The sequence below is a fragment of the Dendropsophus ebraccatus genome, chromosome 5, assembly GCF_027789765.1.
Source record: "Dendropsophus ebraccatus isolate aDenEbr1 chromosome 5, aDenEbr1.pat, whole genome shotgun sequence".
NCBI lineage: Eukaryota > Metazoa > Chordata > Amphibia > Anura > Hylidae > Dendropsophus > Dendropsophus ebraccatus.
In genome coordinates, this window is record NC_091458.1 from 114,419,155 (window position 1) to 114,446,676 (window position 27,522).

Below are 27,522 nucleotides of genomic sequence, written 5' to 3' on the forward strand. Positions count from 1 at the left end.
CATCTTTTCAGAATTATTACTCAAAGAGCAGGACATATACGCAAGGCGCTATCACTAGTCATGTATGACTCCGGCGAGGATGCACACTGAATCGATTTGCTTATAACAATAAGGATAAAGCTCAAGACACCTTATATTATATAGGAAGCCTGCTGTGTGAACTCACTGTAACTGAGATTACAGGAATCAGAAACAGAAGATTATTGGCAGAAAAATACACATGGTTTATATAGAAATAGTATGTCCCTTCCTATTATCTTACGATAGATAAGCGTTTATCCCAGACAGGTTTACATTCAGTTATTGTAGATTTACCAACCACATCTGCTGGAAATTTACTACTCATTCGGTAAAATAACTTATTTGGTAAGACTGGCTCAGCGGTGAAGCTGAGCAGGTTTTTTTTGTCTTCGACAGTCAAATAAAGCTTAAATCTAAACAGGCTGTTTATGTTGCAGCACTTTTGTAACAGGCTGAGATTTATGACAGTCTATTAGAAGATGTGTAACAATGGCCATTACCATGAATAATATGCCCGGCATTCTACAGCTGACAGGGCACCTTGTGCCAGTTTTGATGTTGATTATAGGTAGTAATTTGATGAAACGTGTGAAGCCAGCACAGCAGGTCCATTTTACAGCCTCTGATGTCAGCTTTGTTTGTTGCAATTTATATTTTTGTTGTGCAGATTAATCGGCTTAAAGAATGTGGTTGGTAATAAATTCCACAAAGGGCCATTTATTACAGTGTCATATCATTAAATCCAATGCAGAACACCCTAGACAGGATAGAAAAGAGTACAGTAAGTAAGAATAATGTAGTAACCACAATTCATGACGTGCGCTTTATTTTATATTAATTGGAAATAGAGAAAGTTATGTAGGAGGTCTTATTTTTGGCAACTACAATATATTTATGACTTATGCTCTTAAAGGGGAACTATACGCAGGTTAGACAAATCTAACCTGCTGATATGTCCCTAATGCACAGACGACGCCAAGGAGAAAAGTATGTCTCTTACTTTCTTCCTTGGCACTATTCCAGTGCAGTTAGTTGTGTGCTCAACAATCTGGTAGTCCCGTTAGGAGCAATGGGGCACCGTTAGGGGCACTGCCCACCCCAAATGTTCTAATTATAATCAATAGAGCCGGATAATTATAATAATATATCACTCAGAGAGAGCAATGCTCCTAACGGGTGCCCCAGTGCTCCTGATGGTCATACCGGATCATGGAGCAAACTATTAACTGCACCGGAATGGCACTGAGGTGGAAGGTTAGAGACATACCTTCATTCTCTGCCTCTCCTGTGCAGTAGGGGCTATCAGCAGGTTAGATTTGGCTAACTTGCTGATAGTTCCCTTTTAAAAAATATCCTGGACTGAATAGTTAAACATTCTGGAGTTACATTTGCGGGATATCATTACCTCTTTAGCCTATGCACATTTTTGTATCATATTTTAAAGCTTAAAAAGTATGCTTTTTTCCCCTGCAAATCTCTTTTATAAATTCTTTAAAGAGAATCTAATCTAATCAGAAACTAACCATCGTAAAGTTTGTAAAAGCAGTTGAGTGGTAAGCCACAGCCAGACAGTTTTGGCATCAGTTTATCCCTCAGAGGACAAAAGAGTCAGGTAGTATAAATTTTTCACACCAGGCCCTTATCTCCACTGACATCATCTGTCAGGAAACCCCCATAAACTATACACTGTCAGCCTAAAACTGAACTAAATATTAAAGTTTTGATGTGCTGGATGCTGTATAGCACAGAGAGTAAAGCAAATGGTAAATAGATTTAAAAATTTTAAATAGATTTTTTAAAATTGCATAGTTTTATTAGTTTAACTGTTAGTTTAAATTAGTTTTATTTTTCCTAGATTTACAAAGTACAATACTATATGTGGCATATGGATAAAGAAAGGGTAACTGATGCACTGGCTTTGCAAAGTGTTGTATGAACAGAAATAAAAGAAGCAGCAGTAGCACAGCAAGTAAGGTGTGACACTAAGCAATGGACTGCTACCATCAAGCTAAAGGTAGACAGGTTACACAACAGCTCTGCTCTGAGATTAATGGGTGGTTGGAGATAAAAGGGAAACCTTAAGTTATCTTTCAGGAACAGTGTGGATGATCCTCAGCAGGTAGACTGGCTCAGCGTGCAGGTACACAGCCCATTTTTTACAGCGCTAAGACAGTTCTCTAGGTCTCTAGATCATTTCCTTTAGTCCTCAGAGAACTCTAGATTACTTCTAGTACAGTGCAGTCTATTGCAGGCATAAGTGCTGACGTATGCCAAAAGATCTCATTTTTCCTTCTTGAGCGATAATTATATTTTTGATTGTTTCAGAGATAATTTCAGTGAAAATGGTTTGTTCTATATGTGTAATTAGTTCATTAAAGGCCAAAATCTCAAAGGGAAAACCTGCCTAATTATAAACCAAGACATTAAAATAATGGGAAATAATTAATGACAGTAATCTAATTAATCTTTTTTTATTACTTTATCATTATGACCAGTTTATACAGTCATTTTAGTTCTTAGGTTTATTAGACTATGCTATTTGCCCACCACTTACATTTAGTATTCCAGTTTGGTATCTCATGATTATTGCAGCTGATAAAATATGTATTCTGCAAGTATGTCTGCTAAAAATGAATTATTAAGTGCACAAAAGTTTCTGCTTATTTCAGTTTATGCAATGCTGTATTTAAATTCCCCTTTTTAGTTCCTGTTTATTGCAATGCTTTATACACTGTGGTCAGTTGACCACATTGTACATAGCAAACTTGTACGGTTTTCAGTCATGGTATATAACTTCCTGCAAACACTGTGAATGGATAGAATGGTGGTAGCTAATCCCCCATTAAAGGGGTTGTCTGGGGAGCAGAAAAGGTAATACTTTCATTTAATTTGTATTTGTAATACCTGTAATAATCTGTCCACTTTACTTAAGTACTGTTTCCAGGTTTGCACTCTCACTCTCACTCAAAATCTATTTCCATTCTTCCTTATGTTGTAAGATCTAATGAGCTGGTTCATTGTATATTTGTTTCACTCATTGTTACAGTATATTATATGTCCTATGTTTTCTAACTCTATATTTAAAAAGATAATATAAAATACTCAGCAAGAAATTATGGCACTGATGTTGTAGTTATAAGTTGGGGTTCCAGCACTCACCTGGTCACGTTGATCACCTATTCAAGTGGATAATTTTTAAATGCGTGAGGCTGAAATACCTCTTTAGGCCTTGTTCAAACAATGTAAGTTGTGTATTAATCATGGCCATTGTTGCCAATTTGCAACAACGGCCGTCATTAATACAAAAGTTATGTGCACTGCAATCTAAAGGGGATCCCGGCCGGAGTGCATACATATAGTATACGCTCCGGGTGGGATCCTATTGGCTGAACGGAAAACTGACATGTCAGCTTGTTCATTGAATAGCGGCCGCACAACAGGTCACAGGTCACACAATGGAGAGTTTGTCTGCACTCTCCATTGTCGGCTATGTTAAAATGGGATGCAGGCGCATGTGGATGCTCACGCATCCCAATTCAGCACAAATAAAGATCATCCGTCCGATACTGCAGTACCGGCCAGGATGATCTTCACTGTCACTGGCTGTTCTGTGACCCGGCTGGTGCAGCTTGAAAATTCATTACATATAAGTAAATGGAGATGTTTCTGCATCACATGTATGGATTTGTGCAAGTCCCAGTCAGACAAATGCAAACATTGCAAAAAAAAAAACCCTGCAATGCTCATATGTATAAATATATATTCCAAATGCGCAAAGAATAAAACAGGTTCGGTGAATTTTATAAAATATTAATGCTGGATTAAAGGAGAAGTGTGGCATTTTCTAAAAGCTGTCAGCCTGCAGGAGGAGGGGGGAAATTAATTTCAAATATGCACTTACCTCTCCTCGTGTTCGCGGTGAGTGGCTGGAGTGGCCGCGGGACCTCCGCTGGAAGTAATTTTCCCCCGTTCCCCCGTTGGAGTTGTGATGACACCCCAGAGATCCTGGAGCCCAGCGGTGGTCCCGCGGCCACTTCAATCACTCTTTGCGGGCACGAGGAGAGGTTAGTTATTACTTGAAATCAGTTTCCCTCTTGCAGGCTGCCGGCTTTTAGAAAACTCTGTATTTCTCCTTTAACTATACAATCTATTACATCAATTTATGGTACCTATGATTTGTCTTTCTCTTTCACCATCAGCTGTCTACCTGTTTATCCTACTATTGTACATTTTAAACAGTTTAAATGAGAACTCTTCTTCATTTTGAGATTTCATCTCTAAATTTACAATAGCTAAATATTTGCCTTGTATACTGTGGGTAATGATAAACATTTAAACATTTGGGAAATTGTAAGGAGCATTTTATAAATCCAATGATGACTTTTCTTATGTGTATGTTACACTAAAATGTCAAATGGTATTCCAAATGATTTGCAAGACTCCAAGAATCTTGACATTATTCATTAATAAAATTGGGCCCCAACTTTTGACCATGAAATCTCTTTGGGGATAGGAATTCTTGGTCAATAAACACTTCTGCAAATACCATGAAAAAGTCTTAGAAAAGTGGACTCTGATTCCTATGGAGAGATGGAATGCTAGAGTTGATTTTCCAAGACTATACTTTTTGCAATACACTAAGCTAAAAAAATCACTACTAGTTCAACTTTAAGATGACCTATCTCAGAGAGACCTTACAAATTTGTTTCCACTATGTTTACTATCCTTTTGATTAAAGCAGCTCCCCTTAAGGGTGCGTTCACACCTACAGGATCTGCAGCAGATCTGCAGCAGATTTGATGCTGTGTTCAGTTATATAAATTAAATCTGCTGCAGAAAATCAGCTGCAGATCCTGTGGGAAAAAGACTTTGAGGCTTCTCTTTCTGACTCCACTATCAAACTTATTTATAAGCTCTCCCATGGTCCATCGAAAGGTGTCTGAATGTAAAAGGACGCATTTATAATAATAGTTTCCCAGTATTCCTAAAATATGCTGTTTTTTTTCTAAAGGATTTAAAAAAAATTGGGAAAGCAAGTAAAATAAAAGTTATATAAGTTGCATATTTTTGTAATCATGCTAACTTGAGGAACATAGATAACTTGTCAGTTTTATCATAGGGAGAACGGCTTAAACACGAAACCCCTGAGATGAAAACAAAATTTTTATTTTTTCTATTTTACTGCACAAATATTTTTTCTCTGGTTTTGCAGCATATTGTATGGAAAAATTAATTGCAAAGTACAAGTAGGTGTCGCAAAAAATAAGGGCTCATGTGGGTCTGTAGGTGAAAAAATGCAAGCACTATTGCCTTTTAAACACAAGACAGAAGGGGTTAAAGATGAAAGCTACTGCAACCAGATATATCATATTTTTTAACTAACCTGGACGCATAGGTTAGCTTAAGAGCCTCTTATAGTTATACCACCCTGTGTGCTCTTTTAAGGCTGGGTTCACAGGGCGTATGACACCCGCTGTTCTGTGACCCGGCCTTATCACAGAACGGCCGCTGTCAGTGAAAATCATCCTGGCTGGTACTGCAGTACTTCTTCATCCCAGCCGGTACTGATCTACATTTGTGCTGAATTGGGCTGCGGGCGCATCCGTGCGTGTCTGCATCCCAATTCACCATAGCCGACATTGGACAATGAATAGCGGCCGCACAAAACTGACATGTCAGTTTTCCGTGCGGCCGCTAGGGATCCCAGCCGAGCATATACTATGTGTATACACTTCAGCCGGAATTTCCTCAGAATGCAGTACGCGTGAGTTTTGTTATTGCAAACTGGCAACAACAGCCATGATTAATACAAAACATACGTTGTGTGAACATGGCCTTATACTTTTTCTGCTGACGTGTTTGTCTTTTTTGCAATGTCATAAAATACGCATCTCCTCTTCCCACACCCCTTTTCTCTTACACATTCTGTTTCATTTCAATGTTTTCTCTGTATGGCTCTATGACAGCTCAATGTAACACCTCTGAGATATCCTTCTCTGATTGATCCCATATTATGCATATTACTATTATCTATGAACAATGCTATATGTATGTTTTTTCATCTGTATTTTATAGCTATAACAAGCTGTACTTAAAATGAAAGAAAAAAAAGGATGAAATAAGTATTTGACGGTTGAAAATGGAAATGGTGTCTACCAATGGTGTCATTTGTGGCATAAAGAAAAAATGACTAAAAAGAAAAAAAAATGTAATTTGATGTTGTACATTTATTAATTACTACCTGCAAGGGGTTAAGGAGTTGTCCCTTTTCCAAATATCTGTGGATTTGTCTTTTTGAAGTGTAACTTTGATTTAAGAAAACTTCTGACATGTCGGAAGTTTGCATTGGTCGGGGTCCGGGTCGTGAGACCCCCACCAGTCACCAGAAAAAAGCCTCTGTCCCTTCTCTCTGCTATAAACCTGTTACATAAGTAATCTGCGTTATAACTGGAGCCTATGGAACTTCTGGTAGATGGAATTGCCACAAGTATTGTATTAGCAGTTATAGCTGAGATGAAGGGGTAGAGTGTGCACTGCTGAGCGCATCTACCCCTTTATTCTAGCAATCGGTGGAGTTCTTAACACCTGGACCCTGACCAATACAGATAGCTATTAAAGTTTTAGAAGTTTCTTTAAATCATAGTTACACTTTACGCCTTCCTACCATTTAACCATCCAACATTTCTCTCCAAATTGCCAACAATCTGGTCTACCATTGACTACATTAATCTACGATCTGGGTGTCACTATTTTAAGTGAAATGTTATCCAGTATAAGGTGGATTTCAATACAGTCTAGAAATTCAAATACTGCATATTGGAAAAAGCACCTGATGTTAAGTATTAATGTTTTCTTCTTCAATGATTGAAGTGAACATTTCTAAACAAGCAAATAATGGAAGCCACAAGCTGTTAACATGGGGCTTAGAACTGTGCGCTAATTAGTATTTCACATTGGCCAAACTCTACAGAAAAACTATCACTCAATAGAATGAAAAGAACCCAGTAATCAAAATAGAAATAAAATAAGTGTTCTTAGCAGGTATAAAAGCCACTTCAATGACTGTAGATCACACAAAAAGGCTTTTCACAGCACAGCATTAAAAGGACTTGCACTTACAAATCCTTGCTATTCTCATGATTTAGCAGTTACAAAGTTCAACCATTCATTCATATGTGTGCAGGTCAGTATTGTACAGTAATAACAGCAAGCCTAGGATACACATTTAGGCTATGTTCACACGTTTTTTCAGCTCCAATTAAAATGACGTCCATCATTTTCAGTCTAAAAAAACAGACGTTATTTAGCTGTCTTGCCTCTCCGCAGTGCAATGATTGGTGTTTGTACATTATTCTAGTTTGGGATTACTAATTGGCCTTTGGGTGCGGCTTAATTGAAAAGGCCATCAAATTTAATGGTAAAAACGGAGAAAGAACGGTGAGAAAAAAAAAATCTGTGTGTGAACAACTAATAATAAATGTCCGCTGTTTGCAAAAGACGTCCAAAAATAATGATCATGTTCATTATTTTGACGTCCGCGGTAAAATGTCCGGTATTCAATACATTGTGTGCATTGGACGTGCATGTTTCCCTTGACTTCCATGCATTGCAATTGCAGTCAGTTAAATCGCGTCAAAAACTGACGTTTTTTTAAATAGCGAAAGCATACGCCTTTTCTCTATTTTTGACGTTGTGTGAACATAGCCTAAGGCTATCTTCTTAATCATTATTTGTGTCCTCTATTACCAATGGACAGCCATCTTTTGGTGGTAAAATGATGGCCATCCAGAAAGAGGAATGTCACTGCTTTTGGGAACATAACCTTAAATTGTCATCTGTATTTACTGCTTATGGCTATGTTCACACAACGTTTTTTTCAGCTCCGTTTAAAATGACGTCCGTTATTTTGAGTCTAAAATAACGTACGTTTTTTAACAGCCTGCCTCCCCTTAGTGCAATGACTGATGTTTGCACATTATTTTAGTTTGGGATTACTGATTGCCCTTTGGGTGTGTCTTAATTGAAAAGTCCATTGAATTTAATAGTAAAAAAGGAGAAAGAACGGTTACAAAAGAAGAACTGTGTGTGAACAACTAATAAAAAACGTCCGCTGTTTGCAAAAGACGTCCGAAAATAATGTTCATGTTCATTATTTTGAAATCTGCGGCAAAAACGTCCATTTTTTAAAGCATAGTGTGCATTGGACGTCTGTCTTCCCATTGACTCCAATGCATTGCCATTGCAGTCAGTTAAATCGCGGCAAAAACGGACGTTATTTTAAATATGAAAATTGTCCGCCTTTTCTCTTTTTTTGACGTTGTGTGAACATAGCCTAAACTGAAATTTTTCTATTACTGAGTATTTTCTATTGCAATAACAGTTTGCACTTAATACACATTTCACAATTTATTTGTCAGCAATTTTTTCCCCCAGTCAGAATCTTTTGTTATTCTCTTTTTAGTCTGCTGACATGTTTCATCAACAGACACCACTAGAACAAATAAGCCTTTTTCCCTTTCCTTCATTTAACTTACCAAGGTTTTTTTCTTTCCCCATTTCCTATTTCATCCTTTTCTCATAACTAGCTAATAAACTAACCAAGTGAGAGGAATGTCTGTGATCTCAGAGATCATCAGTAAGTAGATTCATAAAGGAAGCTTGTCACAAAAAATAACTTTTGACTAGCGATAAGCAAACTTGCCGAATGTTCGGCTTTGCTCGAACATTCAGCATTTGACTCCTGGTGACTGGAGAAGCTGGATGCAGCTCTAGGGAGTCCTGAAAAACATGGATACAAAGGCTTATTGTATATAAAAAAGTGTGACGGCACTCACCCGTGAATTCAAGGTCTGTTTATTGTAGCATACAATCACCGAACAGAGTGGGAGACATTGTAGTAAGCAAGAGCATTCCACAGGCGACAGCCCGTTTCATGCGTTCAACGCATCTACTGATCAGAGGCTGACTTCATGTTTTCAGGGCAGCCCTAGGGCTTCAACTGACTCCAGCTACCAGAAGTCAAATGCAGAACATTCGAGCTCAGATGTTCGCTTATAACTACTTTTGACATGTGAAAAGTTATGGATCCCACCGCGTCTTTGCTGAGACCCACTGGGATCAGGAGATGTAGCTGGAAAGATGATGTGACAGTGGCACAATCCACTCCCTAGCGGTCTGCTCTGTACGTCAAGGTAGTCTCATAGACTTCTATTGATGGAGATATGACTAGGGAGATATGACCAAGTTTGATGGTCATCCAAATTTACAAAACATCTAGTTAACCCTGTTTGCAGCTGTAACAGCCTATTCATGTCTGGGAAGGCTTTCTGTATGATTTTTCAGTAAGTCTGTGGGAATTTTGAACAAGGTCTGGCTCACAGTGCCCTGTGCAATTAATCATTTTCAGGTTTTCTCATTTTCTCCAGTTCTTAGCTCCATTCCATCTGATACTTGCCTTTGTGCATGGTGAGCTGAGGCTTGTGTCTACCAACCAAAGCATGGATAGCCATTCCATGAAGGTTCTGACACAAAGATATTTCCATGGGTTCTGTAGTTTGACTCACTCATAATAAATTATTTTTGTAAGCTACATGATTCTGTACTTGTAACTTAGCAGTTATTTTTTATATATAACCTAGGTCCTGAAAAAAGTATCCTTTTTGTTATAAAATTATTTACAATAAAAATTGTTCGATCGATTTATGTAACTGTGTATAGTTATATGGTTAAACATTTGGTCAGTTATTTTTTAAGTTTAGGTTCAGCATACACTTTTGAGACTGAATGCATTGAAAACCTATTCTGAAAGTGATCGGTATTGTAGTTTTTTTTTTATATACAATATAGGTTTACCCTTGATCTTTGACCTGGGGACTGCAAAGTGACAAAACATTGCCTATAACAAAGCTTCTATGCTGATATTTGAGAGCGAGGGTAGACCTGTATATCTTTACTTTCCACAACTAAGCTTTTATTATGAGAATTTATTACTGTTCAACAACCTTTAATGCATATATCTGTCTGATCTGTTTCTCAAATACAGATACTTGAAAATACTACCACTAATTCCAGTGTTTATTCCTTGTAAGGCTATGTTCATACAACATCAATAATAGAGAAAAGGCGGCCGATTTTGATATTTTAAAAACCGTCCGTTTTTGCCGCGATTTAACTGACTTCAAAGGCAATGCATCGAAGTCAATAGAAAGACGGACGTCCAATGCAAACAGTGCATTAAATAACGTCAAAACATTGAACATGATCATTATTTTCGGACGTCTTTTGCAAACAGCGGACGTTTTTTATTAGTTGTTCACATGCAGTTTTTCTTTTTCTACCATTTTTTTCTCAGATTTTACTATTAACCCTTAGGGGACACAGCCAGTTTTGGTGTTTATGACACGGCCAAATTTTTCAAATATGACATGTTTCACTTTATATATTAATAACTCAGGAATGCTTTTACCGATCCTTGTGGTTCCAAGATTGTTTTTTCGTGACATGTTCCACTTTATGTTAGTGGTACATTTGGGCCACTACCTTTAAGTTTTTTTGTAAAAAACTCCAAAATGTTGTGAAAAATTGCATTTCTCTAAATTTGAAAGTCTCTGCCAATAAGAAAGATAGTTATACCATATAAATTATTGAATAATTCATATCTAGAACATGTCTACTTTATATTGGCAGCATTTGGTGAACATGCCTGAACTGTTTTAGGATTTTAGAGGCCATGATTGTTTAGTAGCAATTTTCTACATTTTTGTAAAAATTTAAAACTCAGAATTCTTTAGGGACCAGTTCAGTTTTGGAGCATATTCTAGAGGCCCATATATTAGAAACCCCCATAATTCACCCCATTTTGAACTCTTCACCCTTTAAAGTATTTAAATTGACATTTAAAACTGTTTTTAACCCTTTAGGCATTTCACAGGAATAACTGCAAAATAAGTGTGAAAAGTAAAAATTTCCATTTTCTTTGTAGACATTTCAATTCAATTCTATTTCTTTCATACCGCACAGTTAAAAAAAAGTGAAATGCAATAAAATATTTATTCCTCTGAATCTGCAGTTTTTACAAATACCCCATTTGTGGATGTAAAGTGTTGTGTGGGCACACAGCACGGCTCAGAAGAGAAGGAGCACCCTTTAAATTTTGGAGTATGGATTTGGTTGGAATAAATGTAGGAGACCATGTTACAGTTACACAGCCCCCCTAGTGCCGAGACAGTGAAACCCCCCCACTAGTGACTCCATTTTGAAAACTACACCCCATAAGGAATGTAACAAGGGGTACAGTGGGCATTTGGACCCTACGGGTTTTTCACAGTTTTTTGCAAAAGTGGGCCATGAAAATGAAAAATTGCATTTTTCACACTTATACATTGGCAAAATCTCAAATTTTTCAAATTTCCAAAAGCTTGGAGGAGTAAAAGCCCCCCAATATTTGTAAAGCAATTTCTCCTGAGCACAGAAATACCCCATTTGTGAACATAAAGTATTGTATGGGCGCGCAACAGGGCTCAGAAGAGAAGGAGCACCTATGTCTGTGTGTGCACAGACGTTTACTGACACTTACTAATGGACACTGACTGATGCTTACTCACTCTTACTAACGGACGCTGACTGACGCTTACTAACGGACGCTGACTGACGCTTACTAACAGATGCTGACTGACGCTTACTAACGGACACTGACTGACGCTTACTAACTGACGCTGACTGACAGACACTAAGATCTCCCTTATTACTGGGAGGGGGCATTTTTTATTATATGTGTGTGTGTTTGTGTGTGTGTTTTACAGTATATGGATGCAGGCTCTGATCTCCTCACAAAGTGAGGGATCAGAGCCTGCATCCATGATCAGATACTGTGATTGACAGCTCTGATCACAGAGCTGTCACTCACAGTATATAGCAGCATGTACCAGTGTCATTACACAGACGCTGGTACATGCTGCTGCAGCAGGAGGGGGTCACAACAGATGTCTCTCCTTCCCCCTCCTCCTCGCAGCACTGGCTCCCGGGTCCCGGAACTCTGAGCTCCGGGATACGGGGAGCCAGTGCTGCCAGGAGGAGGGGGAAGGAGAGACATCTGCTGTGACCCTCCGGTGATCCGGGGGCGATCCGGGGGTGGGGGGATTTCTTCCTCCTGGAGGCAGAGAGAGCCCAGCATCAGGGGGGGGAGAGAGAGAGGTCCATGCTGCAGCAGGAGGGGGGTCATGTCAGAGATCGCTCCTTCCCCCTCCTCCTTGCAGCTCTCCGGTCCCAGAACTCATTGAGCTCTGGGACCGGAGAGCTGCAAGGAGGAGGGGGAAGGAGCGATCTCTGACGTGACCCCCCTCCTGCTGCAGCATGGACCTCTCTCTCTCCCCCCCCCTGATGCCGGGAAGTTATAGTACGTCCTGGTGCGGATAGTAACCTCCTGCCAGGACGTACTATAACTTCCTGGTGCGGCTATGGGTTAAATTCAATGGAGTTTTTAATTAAGCCACACCCAAAGGCCAATTAGTAATCCAAACTAGAATAATGTACAAACACTAGTCACTGCACTAAGGTGAGGCCAGACAGCTAAATAACGTCCGTTATTTTAGACTCAAAATGGTGGACGTCATTTCAAACGGAGCTAAAAAGACGTTGTGTGAACATAGCCTAACAGTGATCAGAATGTAAATTTTTTTAAAGGTCTAGTTTAGTTGAAGTAAAAATAAACTGATATAGAAGCAGAAGAAATCATTTAGCGAGAGAGCAGCTACGGAACACAAAAGCTTCTGCTCCAAAGCAGATAGAAGGCAACCCTTTTACTAATCTGATTGAGTAGTGTTTGACATATGGACATTACCAGAATAGACTTTCTCCTAGGGTGGCAGTTGTCCATCACGGCTTGTGTCTACAGACTAAAGACTCATTGAACAAACTTCTGTACGATTGACTATTTTCACAGGAAAAAGATTCAGTAAATGTTCTAAAGTAAGCTGTCAGCACAAGTATCAAAAAGAAATAAATGAAAACCTGTCCGTTTGTAGGCAGATGGAAATATGTAAGAACCACAGGGATTTCATTTCAGAATGATACACATTGATTCTGTACATGTTGTGCACGGAGTCTGTGTAATTTACAATATATTACAATACAAAATGCATAGTCCAAGATTTATTAGGCACTTTCTTTTTTTTGCTGAGAAATACAATGAATTCAGTGATAGGCTATGTTCCCACAATGTTTTTTCTTCTCCAGTTTTGAAAAGAAAAAATTATGTCCATCGTTTCGCTGTCTGGCCGCCCGTCAGTGCAATAACAGCTGTTGGTACATTTCTCTAGTTCAGGTGGACTAATTGGCCTTTGAGTTTGTCTTTAATTGAAAAGTCCCTTAAAGCGTAACTGTCATGGTTTTTTTTATTGCAGAAATCAGTAGTATAAGCGATTTTAAGAAACTCTGTAATAGGTTTTATCAGCCAAAAAAGCCTCCTTCTGTCCTCAAGAATCAATCTCCCAGCCTCCCCCCCTGACTTCTTATCTGTGCATTATCAGGCAAACACGTCTTCATTACAGAGAAGCCAGTGAAGACGGGCTCTGCTCTCTCCATTGTAAGCCTATGGAGGGGGGAGGGGCCGAGGGAGATGAGGGAGCAGGAAGAGGTGACATGAAGGTCAGCTGTTTGTAGACTCTCTGGGCACCTAAAACGCTAAATTCAGGTGTCAGAAAGGTCAGTGCTTATCTATGAACTTACTGAGAGAAGATTGCAGGGTGTTGTGCTTTGCAGAAATCCTCCGTGCTCAGTCACTCCTAACAGCCCCTCCCCTCTCCATAGCCACATAATGGAGACAGAAATCCTGCTTCATCTGATATGAGGGGGGAGGCTGGGAGATTGCTTTTTCAGTCCAGAAGGAAACTCTTTTAGTACATAAAACCTATTACAGAGTTTCTTAAAATCACTTGTATTGTACTATTTAATGTCTTCAGAAAAATGACCCTGAAATGACAGTTACGCTTTAAGTTTAATAGTAAAAGGATGGTGGAAAAAAAGAAAAACTGAGTGTAAACAACTAAAAAAGACGTCCGCTGTTTGCAAAAGACATCCGAAAATAATTAGTCATAGTCATGATCATTATTTTAACGTCCGAGCAGACAACGTCAGTCATTTTATACACTGTGTGCATTGGATGTCCGTCATTCCATTGACTTTAATGCATTGCATTGTGGTCGATTACATCGTGGCAATTAGGCTATGTTCACACAACGTCAAAAATAAAGAAAAGGCACCCGATTTTGATATTTAAAATCAATGAATTGAAGTCAATGGGAAGGCGGACGTCCAATGCACACATTGTATTGAATAATGGCCATTTTTACCGCGGACAGCAAAATAATGAACATTATTTTCGGATGCCTTTTGCAAACAGTGGACGTTTTTTATTAGTTGTTCACACATAGTTATTCTTTTTCCACCGTTCTTTCTCCTTTTTTACTATCAAATTGCTATCAATGGACTTTTTTTTACTATCAATGGACTTTTCAATTAAGCCATATCCAAAGGCCAATTAGTAACACCAAACTAAAATAATGTACAAACACCAGTCATTGCACTAAGGGAGGTCCAGGCTGCTAAATTTTAAACAGAGATGAAAAAACGTTGTGTGAACATAGCCTAACAGACATATTTTTAAACAGAGAAAGCAGACACCTTTCTCTGTTTAAAAATATGTCTGTTAGGCTATGTTCACACAATGTTTTTTCATCTCTGTTTCATTATGAACATAGACACAGGCAACAGGTTTATTTTGAATGCTTTTAATGATATCTAACCAGCTCCACCATCAACTCAATTGACAGTGTGATTTCAGGAAGAAAAAAACAAACATAATTTCTGAATTGTAAAAGGCTTTAAAAATTATGCTTTCAAATGGTTCACAATTTAATAACTTCTCCTTGCAATTTTATAGTATATGTTTTATGTATTCATCAATAGCACTGGATTTATTTTCTCTGTTAAACATATTGTGGAGCACATAAAATATCAACTGAATATAAGAACATTGTTTCCAGTAATAGGGAGGGGGATACTTTTTTTCTAAATATGAATGTCTCATGAATATATAATCAGTACAGTGTATCTTCATAGGGTAACTGCCCATATTCTGATGATTTTAGCTTGGAGCGGTTTTCCTAGATTGCAAAAATGATGGCCTCCCTCATTACTCCGATACAAATGCAGAATAGTTAACCCCTAGACGACCCTGGACGTAGGGTTACGTCATGGAAGTCTGTCCCCAGACGACCCATGACGTAACCTTACGTCCTGGGTGTTTTTCCCGCTATGAAGCGAGCTCCGGAGCGGAGCGCGCTTCATAGCAGGTGGGGGCCGGCTGCAATTAGCAGCCCGGACCTCACCGGTAATGACACGCTGCAGCGATCGCGCTGCCGCGTGTCATTAACCCCTTAAACGCCGCGATCGCGGCGCAACCGCGGCGTTTAAGTGTAAGTGACAGGGGAAGTCCCCTGTCACTTACCGATCGGGACCCCCGCAGTGTGACTGCGGGGGTCCCGATCGTTGAAACGGACTGCCGGAGGTCTCTTACCTGCCTCCGTGCGGTCCGATCGGCGATCTGCTACACTGAGCCTGCACAGGCAGGCTCAATGAGCAGATCGCCGATAACACTGATCAATGCTATGCCTATGGCATAGCAATCATCAGTGTAGAAATCACACAAGTGTATGTACAAGTCCCCCAAAGGGACTTCAAAATTGTAAAAAAAAAAAAAAGTTCAAAACACTATTATACTACCCCAAAGCCCCTCCCCCAATAAAAGTCTAAATCACCCCCCCCATCCTATTATATAAATAAAACATATAAAAATGAATAAATAGATAAACATATAATATACCGTAGCGTGCGTAATTGTCCGATCTATTAAAATATAACAAGCGTCATTGCGACCGGTAAACGGCGTACACGAAAAGAGGGGAAAAAGTGCGCAGATTACCGATTTTATGTTCTATTATATATTTTAAAAAATCAATAAAAAGTGATCAAAACGTCCGATCTTCACAAATATGGTATTAATAAAAACTAGAGATCATGGCGGAAAAAATGACACCCCATACAGCCCCGTAGGTGAAAAAATAAAACCGTTATAAGCGTCACAATAGGCCCATTTTATTAATATTTAATTGCCAAAAAAAAAGGATTTCATAAAAAAATACATATATAACATTAGAGAATCTGTGTAACCTGCATATGGTTGTGTTCGGACTGAGCTATAGAATAATAGTGTCATGTCGCTGTTACCATATAGTGCATTACGTAGACACAGGAACCCCCCAAACGTTACCATATTGCATTCTTTCTTACGATTTCACCTATTTATATCTTCATAAATAATATATTTGGAATTCCATCATACATGTTATGGTAAAATGAATGACGCCATTACAAAGTACAACTATTCCTGTAAAAAACAAGCACTTACATGGCTTGTAGATAGAAAACTGAGAGTGCTAGAGCTCTTAGAAGGGGAGGAGGGAAAAACGAAAGCACTAAGATCAAAATTTGCGCGGTCCACTGGGTCATTTTGGGCCTGGTCCTCAAAGGGTTAAAGCGTAACTGTCATGTTTTTTTTATTGCAGAAATCAGTAGTATAAGCGATTTTAAGAAACTCTGTAATAGGTTTCATGAGCCAAAAAAGACTCCTTCTGTCCTCAAGAAGCAATCTCCCAGCCTCCCCCCCTGACTTCTTATCTGTGCATTATCAGGCAAACACGTCTTCATTACAGAGAAGCCAGTGAAGACGGGCTCTGCTCTCTCCATTGTAAGCCTATGAAGGGGGGAGGGGCTGAGGGAGATTAGGGAGCAGGAAGAGGTGACATGAAGGTCAGCTGTTTGTAGACTCTCTGGGCACCTAAACCGCAGTATTCTGGGGTCAGAAAGGTCAGTGCTTATCTATGAACTTACTGAGAGAAGATTGCAGGGTGTTGTGCTTTGCAGAAATCCTCTGTGCTCAGTCACTCCTAACAGCCCCTCCCCTCTCCATAGCCAAATAATGGAGACAGAAATCCTGCTTCATTTGATGTGAGGGGGGAGGCTGGGAGATTGCTTTTTCTGTACAGAAGGAAACTCTTTTAGTACATAAAACCTATTACAGAGTTTCTTGAAATCGCTTGTACTGTTGATATTTAATGTTTTCAGAAAAATGACCCTGAAATGACAGTTATGCTTTAAGCTATATTGGCGGTTGTGCCTGGTTTTGCAGCTCTTCCCATTTACTCCCATTCAAAGGAAAGACCCTGATTGTGCATATTGGTAGGGGACCACAGGTCAAAGTTTCACCAGTCAAACAATTATGGTCCTCCCCCTCAAAAAGATATCAATCTTATCCCCTTCCCTCCTGTTCCAATTTTCATTTTTGGACTTTTGTTTTTTCCCTTTTTCTGCTTAAAAGGCAATATCACTTGCATTTTTTACCTAGAGACCCCCTTGAGCCCTTATTTTTTTGCGCCACTAATTGTACCTTGTAATGACAGGCATAAAGTGTGCTGCGAAACCAGAAAAAAATAAGTGTGTGGTGAAATTGAAAATAAAACGGGGTTTGTGTTTACGCTGTTTACCCTAGGGTACAACTGATTTGTTATACATGTTCCTCAAGTTAGCATGATTACAAGGATATGTATATAACTTGTATTTTATTTGGTTGCTTTTAAAATATTAAAACATTTTTTAACAATAAATGTTCCTCAAAATTGCTCTATTACCATGCTTATAAAGCTTTTATTTTTTGGTTTATGGGGCTGTGTAAGGTGTAATTTTTTTGTGCAATGATCTGTACTTCCTATTGGTACCTTGTTTGCATATATGCAACTTTTTGATCACTTTTTATTACAATTTTTCTGGATTTGATGCGCAGAATGCAATGCGCAATTTTGCATTTTGGATTTTTTTTGTGCTTGCGCAAATATGTAGATTTATTTATTTATTTTTATTTATAAAATGGGAAAAGGGGGGGGGTGATTCAGACTTTTATTAGGGGAGGAGATTTTTTACTAATACACACTAACTGGTATTACCCTGGTATTACCACACTGATCTCTCATTGAGATCTATGCAGTATAGATATACTGCATAGATCAATTAGATCTGTTGTTAAGCTGGGATCAGCACCATTACCGCGCAGACCCCCAGCCGGCTTACAAGCAGGGATAGTTCCCCTGAGTTCGTGTCTGGGGGGGCGATTCCCCCACTAGACCACCACCGATGGGGGAAAACAGCTATTTAAAGGCAGCTGGCAACTTTGACAGCTGCATTTAAATGGCAATTTATCAGGCACGGCGATGGGACCATGTCCGCCAATAGCCACGGTCACGAGCTGCAGATAGCACCCAGGATCAAGGCCGTTCAGAGCAGGGTCGCCACGCGGCCCCCCTCTGAATGCCCCTGATGACACCAGGGTTTACATTTACACCCTTGGTCATTAAGAGGTTAAAAAACCATAGCGCTCGCATTTTTTCACCTACAGATGGCCCAAAAAATTTTAATATGCAAAACAAGAGTCCGTGGAGCCTCGGTTGCGAGTCTTAAAACACGGGATAGCCAGATATCTGTAGTCGATTACCATGGGTGCCTCCATGATGGGGAGAGCACCACACCACCCTGATAGGTAGCCCCTTAAGTCCCACTCGGTTGCGAGTATTAGAACATAAATAGGGAAACGGGGTGGCTCCTTTTTGTCAACGTCTAACTCAAGGTGCGAGTATTGCGATCATGACAAGGGCTTGCCAAGGGAGGCATCCATCCAAAGACAGCCGTTACAGGGTATTTGCCCCTCGTCAGTGTGGAGCAGGATTCTGGCTAGTTGGGACAATGACAAATCAACCAACAAAACGCAGTAATCACTGAACTCAAGGAGATCAGTGAAAAAATTTCACTCTGTTGCAAGTATTGGAACATAAATAGGGAAACAGGGTGGCCTCTGCACTGATCTGTCATAGAGATCAGTATACTTAATACAGCACTGATCGATTAGATCAGTGCTATATTGCTCTGGACAGCTGGACAGCCAAGATCTATGGATTACCAAGCTGGGATCAGCATCAGTGCAATACTGAGGCGCAGCGGAGTAAAATGAATAGATTGCATCGTGTGTGTATGGGGGGGTGTAATTTCCCCCACTAGACACCAGGGACTGGGGAAAAGAGCCATTTAAATGCAGGTGTCAGTTTTGACAGCTGAATCTAAATGGCTAATTGACAGGGAGCAGCGATCCGCTGCGCCAGCTAACTGCATGTCCACGGCTGTCAGCATGTCCTCTTGTAGGAAGAGGTTAAAGGAAATCTTTCATTAATTTCATGCTGCCTGAACCAAGAGTCATCCCCAACTGCCCTGATTTATAGATCTGTTCCTACACCTAATGGTTAAATAGCAGCCAGATATTTCAAGTTAATAGAGGGTGGGTGGCCATATATATATATATATATATATATATATATATATTTATATATATACACACACATATATATATATATATATATATATATATATATATATATATATATACATATACACATATATATTTAATTCTATTACCTTTGTGACAGTGTTTTTAGTAATGTGGAATGCTCTATAGCTTTTTTTTTCATCATGAATAAAAGCTATAGAATTTATCATGTACTGTGCAAGAGAACTGATCCAAGAGAGGCTGTTTTTTTCTGACACTTATTTTGATATATGTTCCAACAACAAGCACATTTTGCCTTTTCCTGGACTTGAAGTCAGGTTATTAAGGGACATTCAGAACAACAAGAATATCAAATACTTAGAATTTTACACAACACATTATTTTGCATCCAAAGTGCAGTAAAGAGAAGTGAAAAGAACATTCTGTCAGTTGCACATAGTAACCACCTTGCTTAATTGGTTGATATGTACAATAAATTTACCGACTTAGCTGCCAACAATGGTTATAAAGAAGGCATCTGGGAGAACACCATAAGCATTGTTCACTGTGCAAATCTTCTTGGTCCTATTTCATAAAATCTGTGGACATTTCAGCCAATATGCCAAAGGCTTTAAAGTACATCATAAGCTGTAAATGCAAAACTCTTCCTGAACACCAGCCAAAAGAAAGAATTTGTTACTCTGTGGAGTTTAAAATGCCATATGCTGCATCAAGACATCAATATATAATAAATTACTAGCTGAGAAAAAAAGGAGGTGACCCACTTTAGGACAATAAGCCCTACTGGCAAATTGTTCACTTCATGTTGCCATTCCGGGAAGTCACTTGAGGTATAAATGCACTTAACTACTTGCCATGTGTACATATTTCATAAGTAATAGAATGAATAGGGTACAACTTGGAAAGATAATGGAATTTATATATAAGCTAGATTGTACATGCCATAGCATCATATAAGACAGTCTCTTTGATATTGCTCAGCCAAACTATGTAGAATTGCTGCATGGTTGGTTGATCTGTTCAATGCAGAACATCTACCAGCATCATTTTTACTACATGCATACATAACACGAGGGAGAGATTTGCTGTAGTGAGCTAAGAGCCATATACTCTGATACAGTAAAGATAATAGTTATGTTTATTAGGAACCTATTTACACGTGAGCTTAAGTGAGGCAGTTTAACGTTATGAAGATTTTATATTAAACATATTTTTTTTAAAGAATATTTATCTTTTTTTCCTTTTTACTATCTAACCTTTAACATTCTGAAATCTTCAAGGTTTCATTTTGGCCACAGAGCCTAAAACTTAGCTAAGACTTCCTGTTCTGTAGAGTTTCTAGAAATGGCCCTATTATCATTACAGACAAGTAAGTCACAGCTCATCCTCAACTTCCCTGCAGAATGACCTCTGCAGAGATCGTAGTGTATGTGCAAAAACTGTTAGAGTTTGTTCCCTGTGTGAGAACCAGCCATCACCCTATCTCTCTAACCTGATTCACACACTTCATATTGTTCTGCCAGGGAGCCGACATCCGGCTTCATGCTTCTCCTGATTCCTCTCTGGTGCTCATGGGGTTAAGCCCTCAGGTATTGCTAGCTGCTCCTGAGGCTTACTCCATTGAGAGCACAGAGGAGGGCTCCCTGGCTAATATTGGTCTCCATCACTGCTGTCAGCTCCTTGTCGCTATCAGTGGCTGGGACAGGAGTTCTGGCAGCATTAAGTCATGCCGTTTCTACCAGGAGTTGCCAGTGTATGTTTGGTCTCCAGCTACACCAGCGTTTCTATTGTACTACTTGTTTATTGACTCTTGGACCTGGACTTTGCCTCTGCCTCATCCTTTTGTACTGCATTACTTCTTGTGTTTTGACCTTGGACTGGACTCTGTTAACCCTTTGCGTGCTGATTTGGATTTTGACGTTACCTCCTGTTGCCAACTCTGACTGTCTGACCTGTTACAATTATACTTGTCTGTGTATTATTACTACTTCCTCGTATCCATAGTTAAGCTAGGGACTGTCACCCAGTTGCTGCCCTAGGGTTAGCCTAGGGGGGCAAATAGGCAGGGACATGGGTTGCGGGTCAATAGAAGGGACTGCCATCTTCCCGGACCCCAGGACTCCCTGACAAAAACCTCTCCAATTTATGTTAATACACCAGCTCCAGACTATTGTTGCCAATGGGGCTTGCTCTAAAACATACCTGTAAATACTGTTAAAAACACGCAACATGGCTTTTCTCATAACAATGTAGTAAGAAGAACTTACCCACAATTCCAGAGCTAGCTTCATATTAGAAGGTGAACATCAAAATCATTAGTCATGTAATGGTAGGGGACAGGTATTTGTAATTTTTCAGGAGACAGAGGCAGGGAGGAACATAATAAACAAGCTTAACTTACCAGTCCCTATGCCTTTGAAGCGCTGTCTCATTGTTCCAGGACCAATGCCAGGCTTCAGGATCCCCGACTCCAGTGATGTCACAACTCAGGTAATAGATTGCCCGTTCAGCCAATTAGTGACCGGGATGGGACACCACTGCAGTCACTGATTGGCTGATAGGGCAGTTCATCAGCCGGGTTGAGTCAAGATGACATCACAACTCACAAAAACATAAAAAATGCAGCAGCTAATGGCAAGACATTTACCCAATATATGAAAAGCACTAAAAGTAGTCCCCTCTAATTGCTAAAAAATAGCTCTATAAAAATAATGAGGCTCTTGGCATACCATTTGTAAATAGTGTGTACCATCCCACCATGGTAAGGTGTCCCCATGACATCACAACTAGAGATGAGCTAACCTGCCGGATTTCTGGTTCGTACGATCCAGAAATCTCGGCATCTGACTCCCGCCGTCTGCCGACTCCGTGCAGAGGGTGGATACAGCGTAAGGAACGCCTAGAAAACTGGTATACAGCCTATGGCATAAGCTGTATCTCAGTTTTCCAGGCGTTCCTTAGGCTGTATCCACCCGCTGCACGGAGCCGGCAGACAGCGGGAGTCAGATGCCGAGATTTCTGGTTCGTACGAACCAGAAATCCGGCAGGTTCGCTCATCTCTAATCACAACTAAGGGGAAAATGAGTTCCAGATAGGATCCTGGAGCCTTTAATGTGGCACATTGGGGGCATAGGGAGAGGTAACATTTGTTTATTATGCTCCCCCCCCCCCCCCCCTGGCCTCCTGAGAAATTTAAAAAATCGAAGGAGTTGGCTTAGGTATATTGATGAACATTTGATTTAAATAAATACAAATAAATACAAAGGCTGAAGTTGTGTTTTTTTTTTATTCTAGTCACAGAACAAAGTCTTCAGGGTGGCCTCCACCTACTGGGACCTGGAGTTTGCCTCAGGGACCACCTTATGGATGGGAGATGGCGACAAACAGAGACGGGAGAGACTTCTTCATCAGGTACACATTTTGTACTGTTTTCTTCTTTATAGCTAGTATATGCTGTAATTCTTTGCATAGCTATTTATTCCATATAGCTTTGTTTATTTAGGGAAACACATTTATAAATATTAACATACGCTATCATATAATATGTAACACTGGAATATGGTCACTGGTTTGGCAAGACTGATATTTTTAACGTTTATTTTTTTAAATGTACTATACTTTATTCTGATGTTTCATGAAGGATGTATAATATTAATATATTGGAATGAATGGAAGAAAAATTGCAAGTTACAATGATAAAAGTAAATAATAAGAATTATGAGGGGACAAGAGCAAATTGTTACTAAAACATAGACCTGTAAGTAAAAAGCATTATTGTCACTGAGTGCATCTTGTAACACAATTACTCTTAGCTGGAGCCCACAGTACGGTTCAGCGTTTAGATGAAAATTGAACCTTTGCCTTCATAGACAGATAGATTGCTGAAGCAAACCACAGGGAGTTCATTTCTCTCCATCTGGAATGTAGGAGCGAAGTGCGGTAACTTTAATACTGAGACAATATTAGCTCTTATAGCTGGAGTGTGAGACCTTACAGGGGTTTCACAATGCAGAGAGTGTAATTCAGCACTCCCGGTACATTTTTAAAAGTCCACTTTTGTATTCAGTCCATTTAAAACATGTTGCTCGAACAAAAAGCAAATGTTAACTCCTTGTGACTTCTATCAGTTTCAAGCCCCTCCCATGGGCTTTTACTTATTATCTTATAGGGGTAACTTTATAAATACATATTGGGGGTGGACATGCCAGATGTGCAGCTGCATCAGGGTCTGGTAGTAAACATTTTCCAGTTTTAAATAAAATATATTTACAAGTGTCAGGAATTTTTCTAAAATTGAACTCAGAATCCTCTACTTTCCTGGCTGTCTATAAGTACAACTAGGAAGAACTACATACAGATTAATAATCTTTTTTTTTTTTTTTTACTTTAGTGGAAGTGTTATAAATCTGTACGCACTAAGCTCCCCCTTGTGACAGCTGAATATAGACAGATTTTTATCATTTAAAGTAATATTCCCACTACACATATTATGGCATATTGCTAACTCATTTAGTAGATTAGCATCTGTAGCCTTAGACATCTTTCCGAATAGATGGAAAACATTTATAATGATTGCTGTACTCAGTCGTGATGAATAAAATTACTACATTGCTACATTGCTACATTGGCTACATTTGTATTTAAGCTGCACTCTCTCAAATTCAGATTAGTACTTTTTTTATACTTTTATTCTTACAAATATTAATACCTTAAGAATTCATATCTCACTGACTTTTATGTAATTTTGTTTGTCTACAGCCACCATGGGCTCATTGTGGTGGAATTAGAAACTGGTCATATGATCTGAATTAAAATAGAAAGTTTAGAATTCACTCCTCATGAATTAGATTGTTTGTTAAAGATAAACTCCAGTAGGAGGAGTTCCCTATTACTTTTGCTGCACTATTTGAATATCTGATGGCCTTTATATGTTTGGGCCACTGCTGTGAGCCACAATGGGAAATTTTCCCTTGGTTCAACATGAAGACCTAATGTCTTTGTTCACCTGGTATACAGAATCATTTAAAGTTTCTGCATTTCAGTGCAAAGCTTAAATATAGTCATCTAACCCTATTACCTGTAACATTACAAGTATCCTAAGTCTTAAAATACCAATCAAAAGATCTTCTAATATTTTCTAATAATAATGTATTCAGTTATACAGTAAGAAAACTCTACCGTAATTGAATTCTTTCATGATGTATACTTGTGACTCCACAACTCCTTTGGCAGCGTTGCCATTAGGTGCATTGTGCAATTTTAAGTTGGGATTTCTACCTGGCATTGCTTTTTTTTACCCCTAGAAAAAATGCCCGGCTCTACCCAAGTATAAAGTTTTGTGTTTTTGTGTGTTCATTTAATATTAATTAATTTCCAGACACATCCCGAATGGAGAGTTTGGAAATAAATGTTCCTATGGCTGTGGGTTCCTGTTTTTCTTTCCTCCAATGGGAAAGAAGAAGAAAACAACGAAGTTGGCTTGTACTCGTACTTGTTCTTTCTGTCTATTGATCAGGCTGAAATGTTGTAACAAGCCGACGGATTTGTGTAACTATGGCTGTTGTCTTCACCTTTCAGTTGTGTGCACTTTTTTTTTGTGGTAAGAGGTCTGTATGTACTGTACTTTTTGCCTATGTATATAACCACTTGGGCAATACAAAAAATGGTCAGGAAACTGAAACACTAAATGTACAATAATGTTTTGTAACTTTATATATTTTTCAGATATAAATCTTATTCACACAGTGTAACTAATCACGGGGCAAGGTAGGCATTAAAACACCTTCTCAGACATACTTTTAGATGTGTGAACTTTTACTTTTGAGCCAAGCAAGCTTACATGGCAGGACCAATCACCTCAAGTGCCCAACATCTTAATGAAGCATGTGCTTAATGAAGCACATGCACCAGTAGGAGGAAAGCATTGATGAGGGATACAAATGCTGGGCACTTGAGGTGATTGACCCTGCTCTATATGCACTAGATGAGCATAAATGAAAAATTGCAAATTGCACAGTTCACAAGTGGATGTTTGTAATCTAAAGGTAAGAATGTGAAGGTTCTTAAAGGAGAAGTCCGGGCAGGGAGATCTATTTTCAAAAGTGCTGGGGAGGATGAAAAAAATAACATACACTTACCTCCTGGCTCCAGGCACTGGTGGCTGCATACACAGCTGACCTGCTTCCTGGTTAGAGGGGACCTGGGACATGATGTTCCAGGCCAGCTCAGCCAGTCAGTGGCAGAGGTGGGACCTCATTAGAGCCATTGTTTGGCTGAGCAGGCCTGGAACGTCACATCCCCTCTCTAGCCAGGGACCATGGCCACCAGCACTGAAGTTGGCCAGGTAAGTACATGTGTGTTTTTCAGCCTCCCATTTCCCATCACTTTTGAAAAAAATCTCCCTACCCGGACTTCTTCTTTAAAACCACCATAAGGGTGGCTTTTGTTACCAGTGTGAAACTACAATTCCTGATATGAATATTACACCAATTAAAAACAAGATTTGTTCCTAATAGATGAATAACTATATATGCAAACAAATAAAATATGTTCCTGTTAAAGGGGTTATAGGGAAAACTGTATCTATATAATGACAAATATTTATAAGATAATCAAGAAGCTATATTTACTTCTCCATGCTCCCCTGTGTCTTCCTACAGGTCTCCGATGTCTCCTGGATAAGATCCTGCCTCCACTTTTAAAATGAACTCATCTTATGGTAACAGCCCGCTCACTGACTAAGATGGGACACAACATGGCCAGTGATTGGCTGAGCGGGCTATCACTCCCAAGACGAGTTTGTCTCGGAAGTGGAAGCAGGATCATCTCTAGGGGACACCAGAGACATATAGAAGGAAACCAGGGGAGTGCAGAGAGATAATTATAGCTTCTTTATTGTTTTATATATACTAGCAATGATATAGATACAGTTTTTTCTATGCGGATAACCTTTTTAACACATAATGATCTGCTTATTTGGTGTACTATGACACTTTTTTTTTAAGGTACTATAACACATTTACCATCAAATTTCAATTAATGTTCTAATACATGTGGTTATATACTTAATAACTTTACTTTATTCCAAATTTGTTTTCTTAATAGACGTAATAGACTCCCTTCAACAGAAGCAGCAATACTCCTCTTATAGGCTTTACATAAGTTGTCAGGTGTTTGTGTTTTTGCCACCTCTTAATACTAGTTTACAGTTTACAGTAAGAAGTAGTGAACATAAAATAACTTTTATAAATACATACCATTAGTTATTTTGATCCTGTGCTACCACCAGTATTTTAAGTCTAGAGCTGCATTCACAGTTCATTTGGCGGCAGAGATGAACTCTTCCCGCATTTCTTGCTGACTCAATGTCAGTACAAAGCTTCTTCTAATGATTTGAATTCTGGGAAGTGTCATCTTTACACCAGGCGCTGTACAGTAATCTGATATAGGAAAAACTAACTGTCATACTGCATTAAAGGAGCTTGGCTAAACTATTAGGTAACTGATGACATTGAATGCAACTCTGGGCTCTAACACACACTGTAACTCACCATCTCTAAGAGATAAGTAATGAAATATATTTACAAGGTTACTTATAAAAAAATAAGAGACATTTTGTATGCAAATTATTTCTGTGTATACACAGTATATTATTTTGTAACAATATCTCCGGTCATGGGATAAGTATATTAGGCAGAAGATGAACAGTGAGTTGTTGAAAATAACCTGACAGGAGCAGAAAAATATTGCAATGGCTACATGAATTGGCCAAAATTAGAACAATAGCCGTCCAAAAAAAGGGCAATCTATGACTAGCAATAGGATCATGGATGTCCAAAGATCATTGATGCAGCTAGGGTAGGAAAGTTCCCGACTGGGACAAACAATATGCCAAACAAATATTTGGGACTTTTTTGTGTTGACTTTTTTTTTCTAGGCTATTTTTTTTAGGCTGGATGTTCACACGTCCATCATTTAATAACAAATAATGGCCATTATATTAAGAATAATGGCTCTTGTTTAAAAATAATGGCAGTTATTTGAAATTAAATGGCAGC

General features: G+C 39.0%; 1 protein-coding gene across 1 annotated transcript in view; it reads left to right on the plus strand.

Moving 5' to 3' along the window:
* Positions 1–27,522, plus strand: part of LOC138794185 (FERM and PDZ domain-containing protein 4-like) — a 203,382-nt gene that overhangs the window by 118,911 nt on the left and 56,949 nt on the right. The window contains exon 4 of the mRNA XM_069972959.1: positions 22,760–22,876. Within this exon, the coding sequence (XP_069829060.1) occupies positions 22,760–22,876 (117 nt within the window). The remainder of the gene's footprint in view (positions 1–22,759; positions 22,877–27,522) is intronic.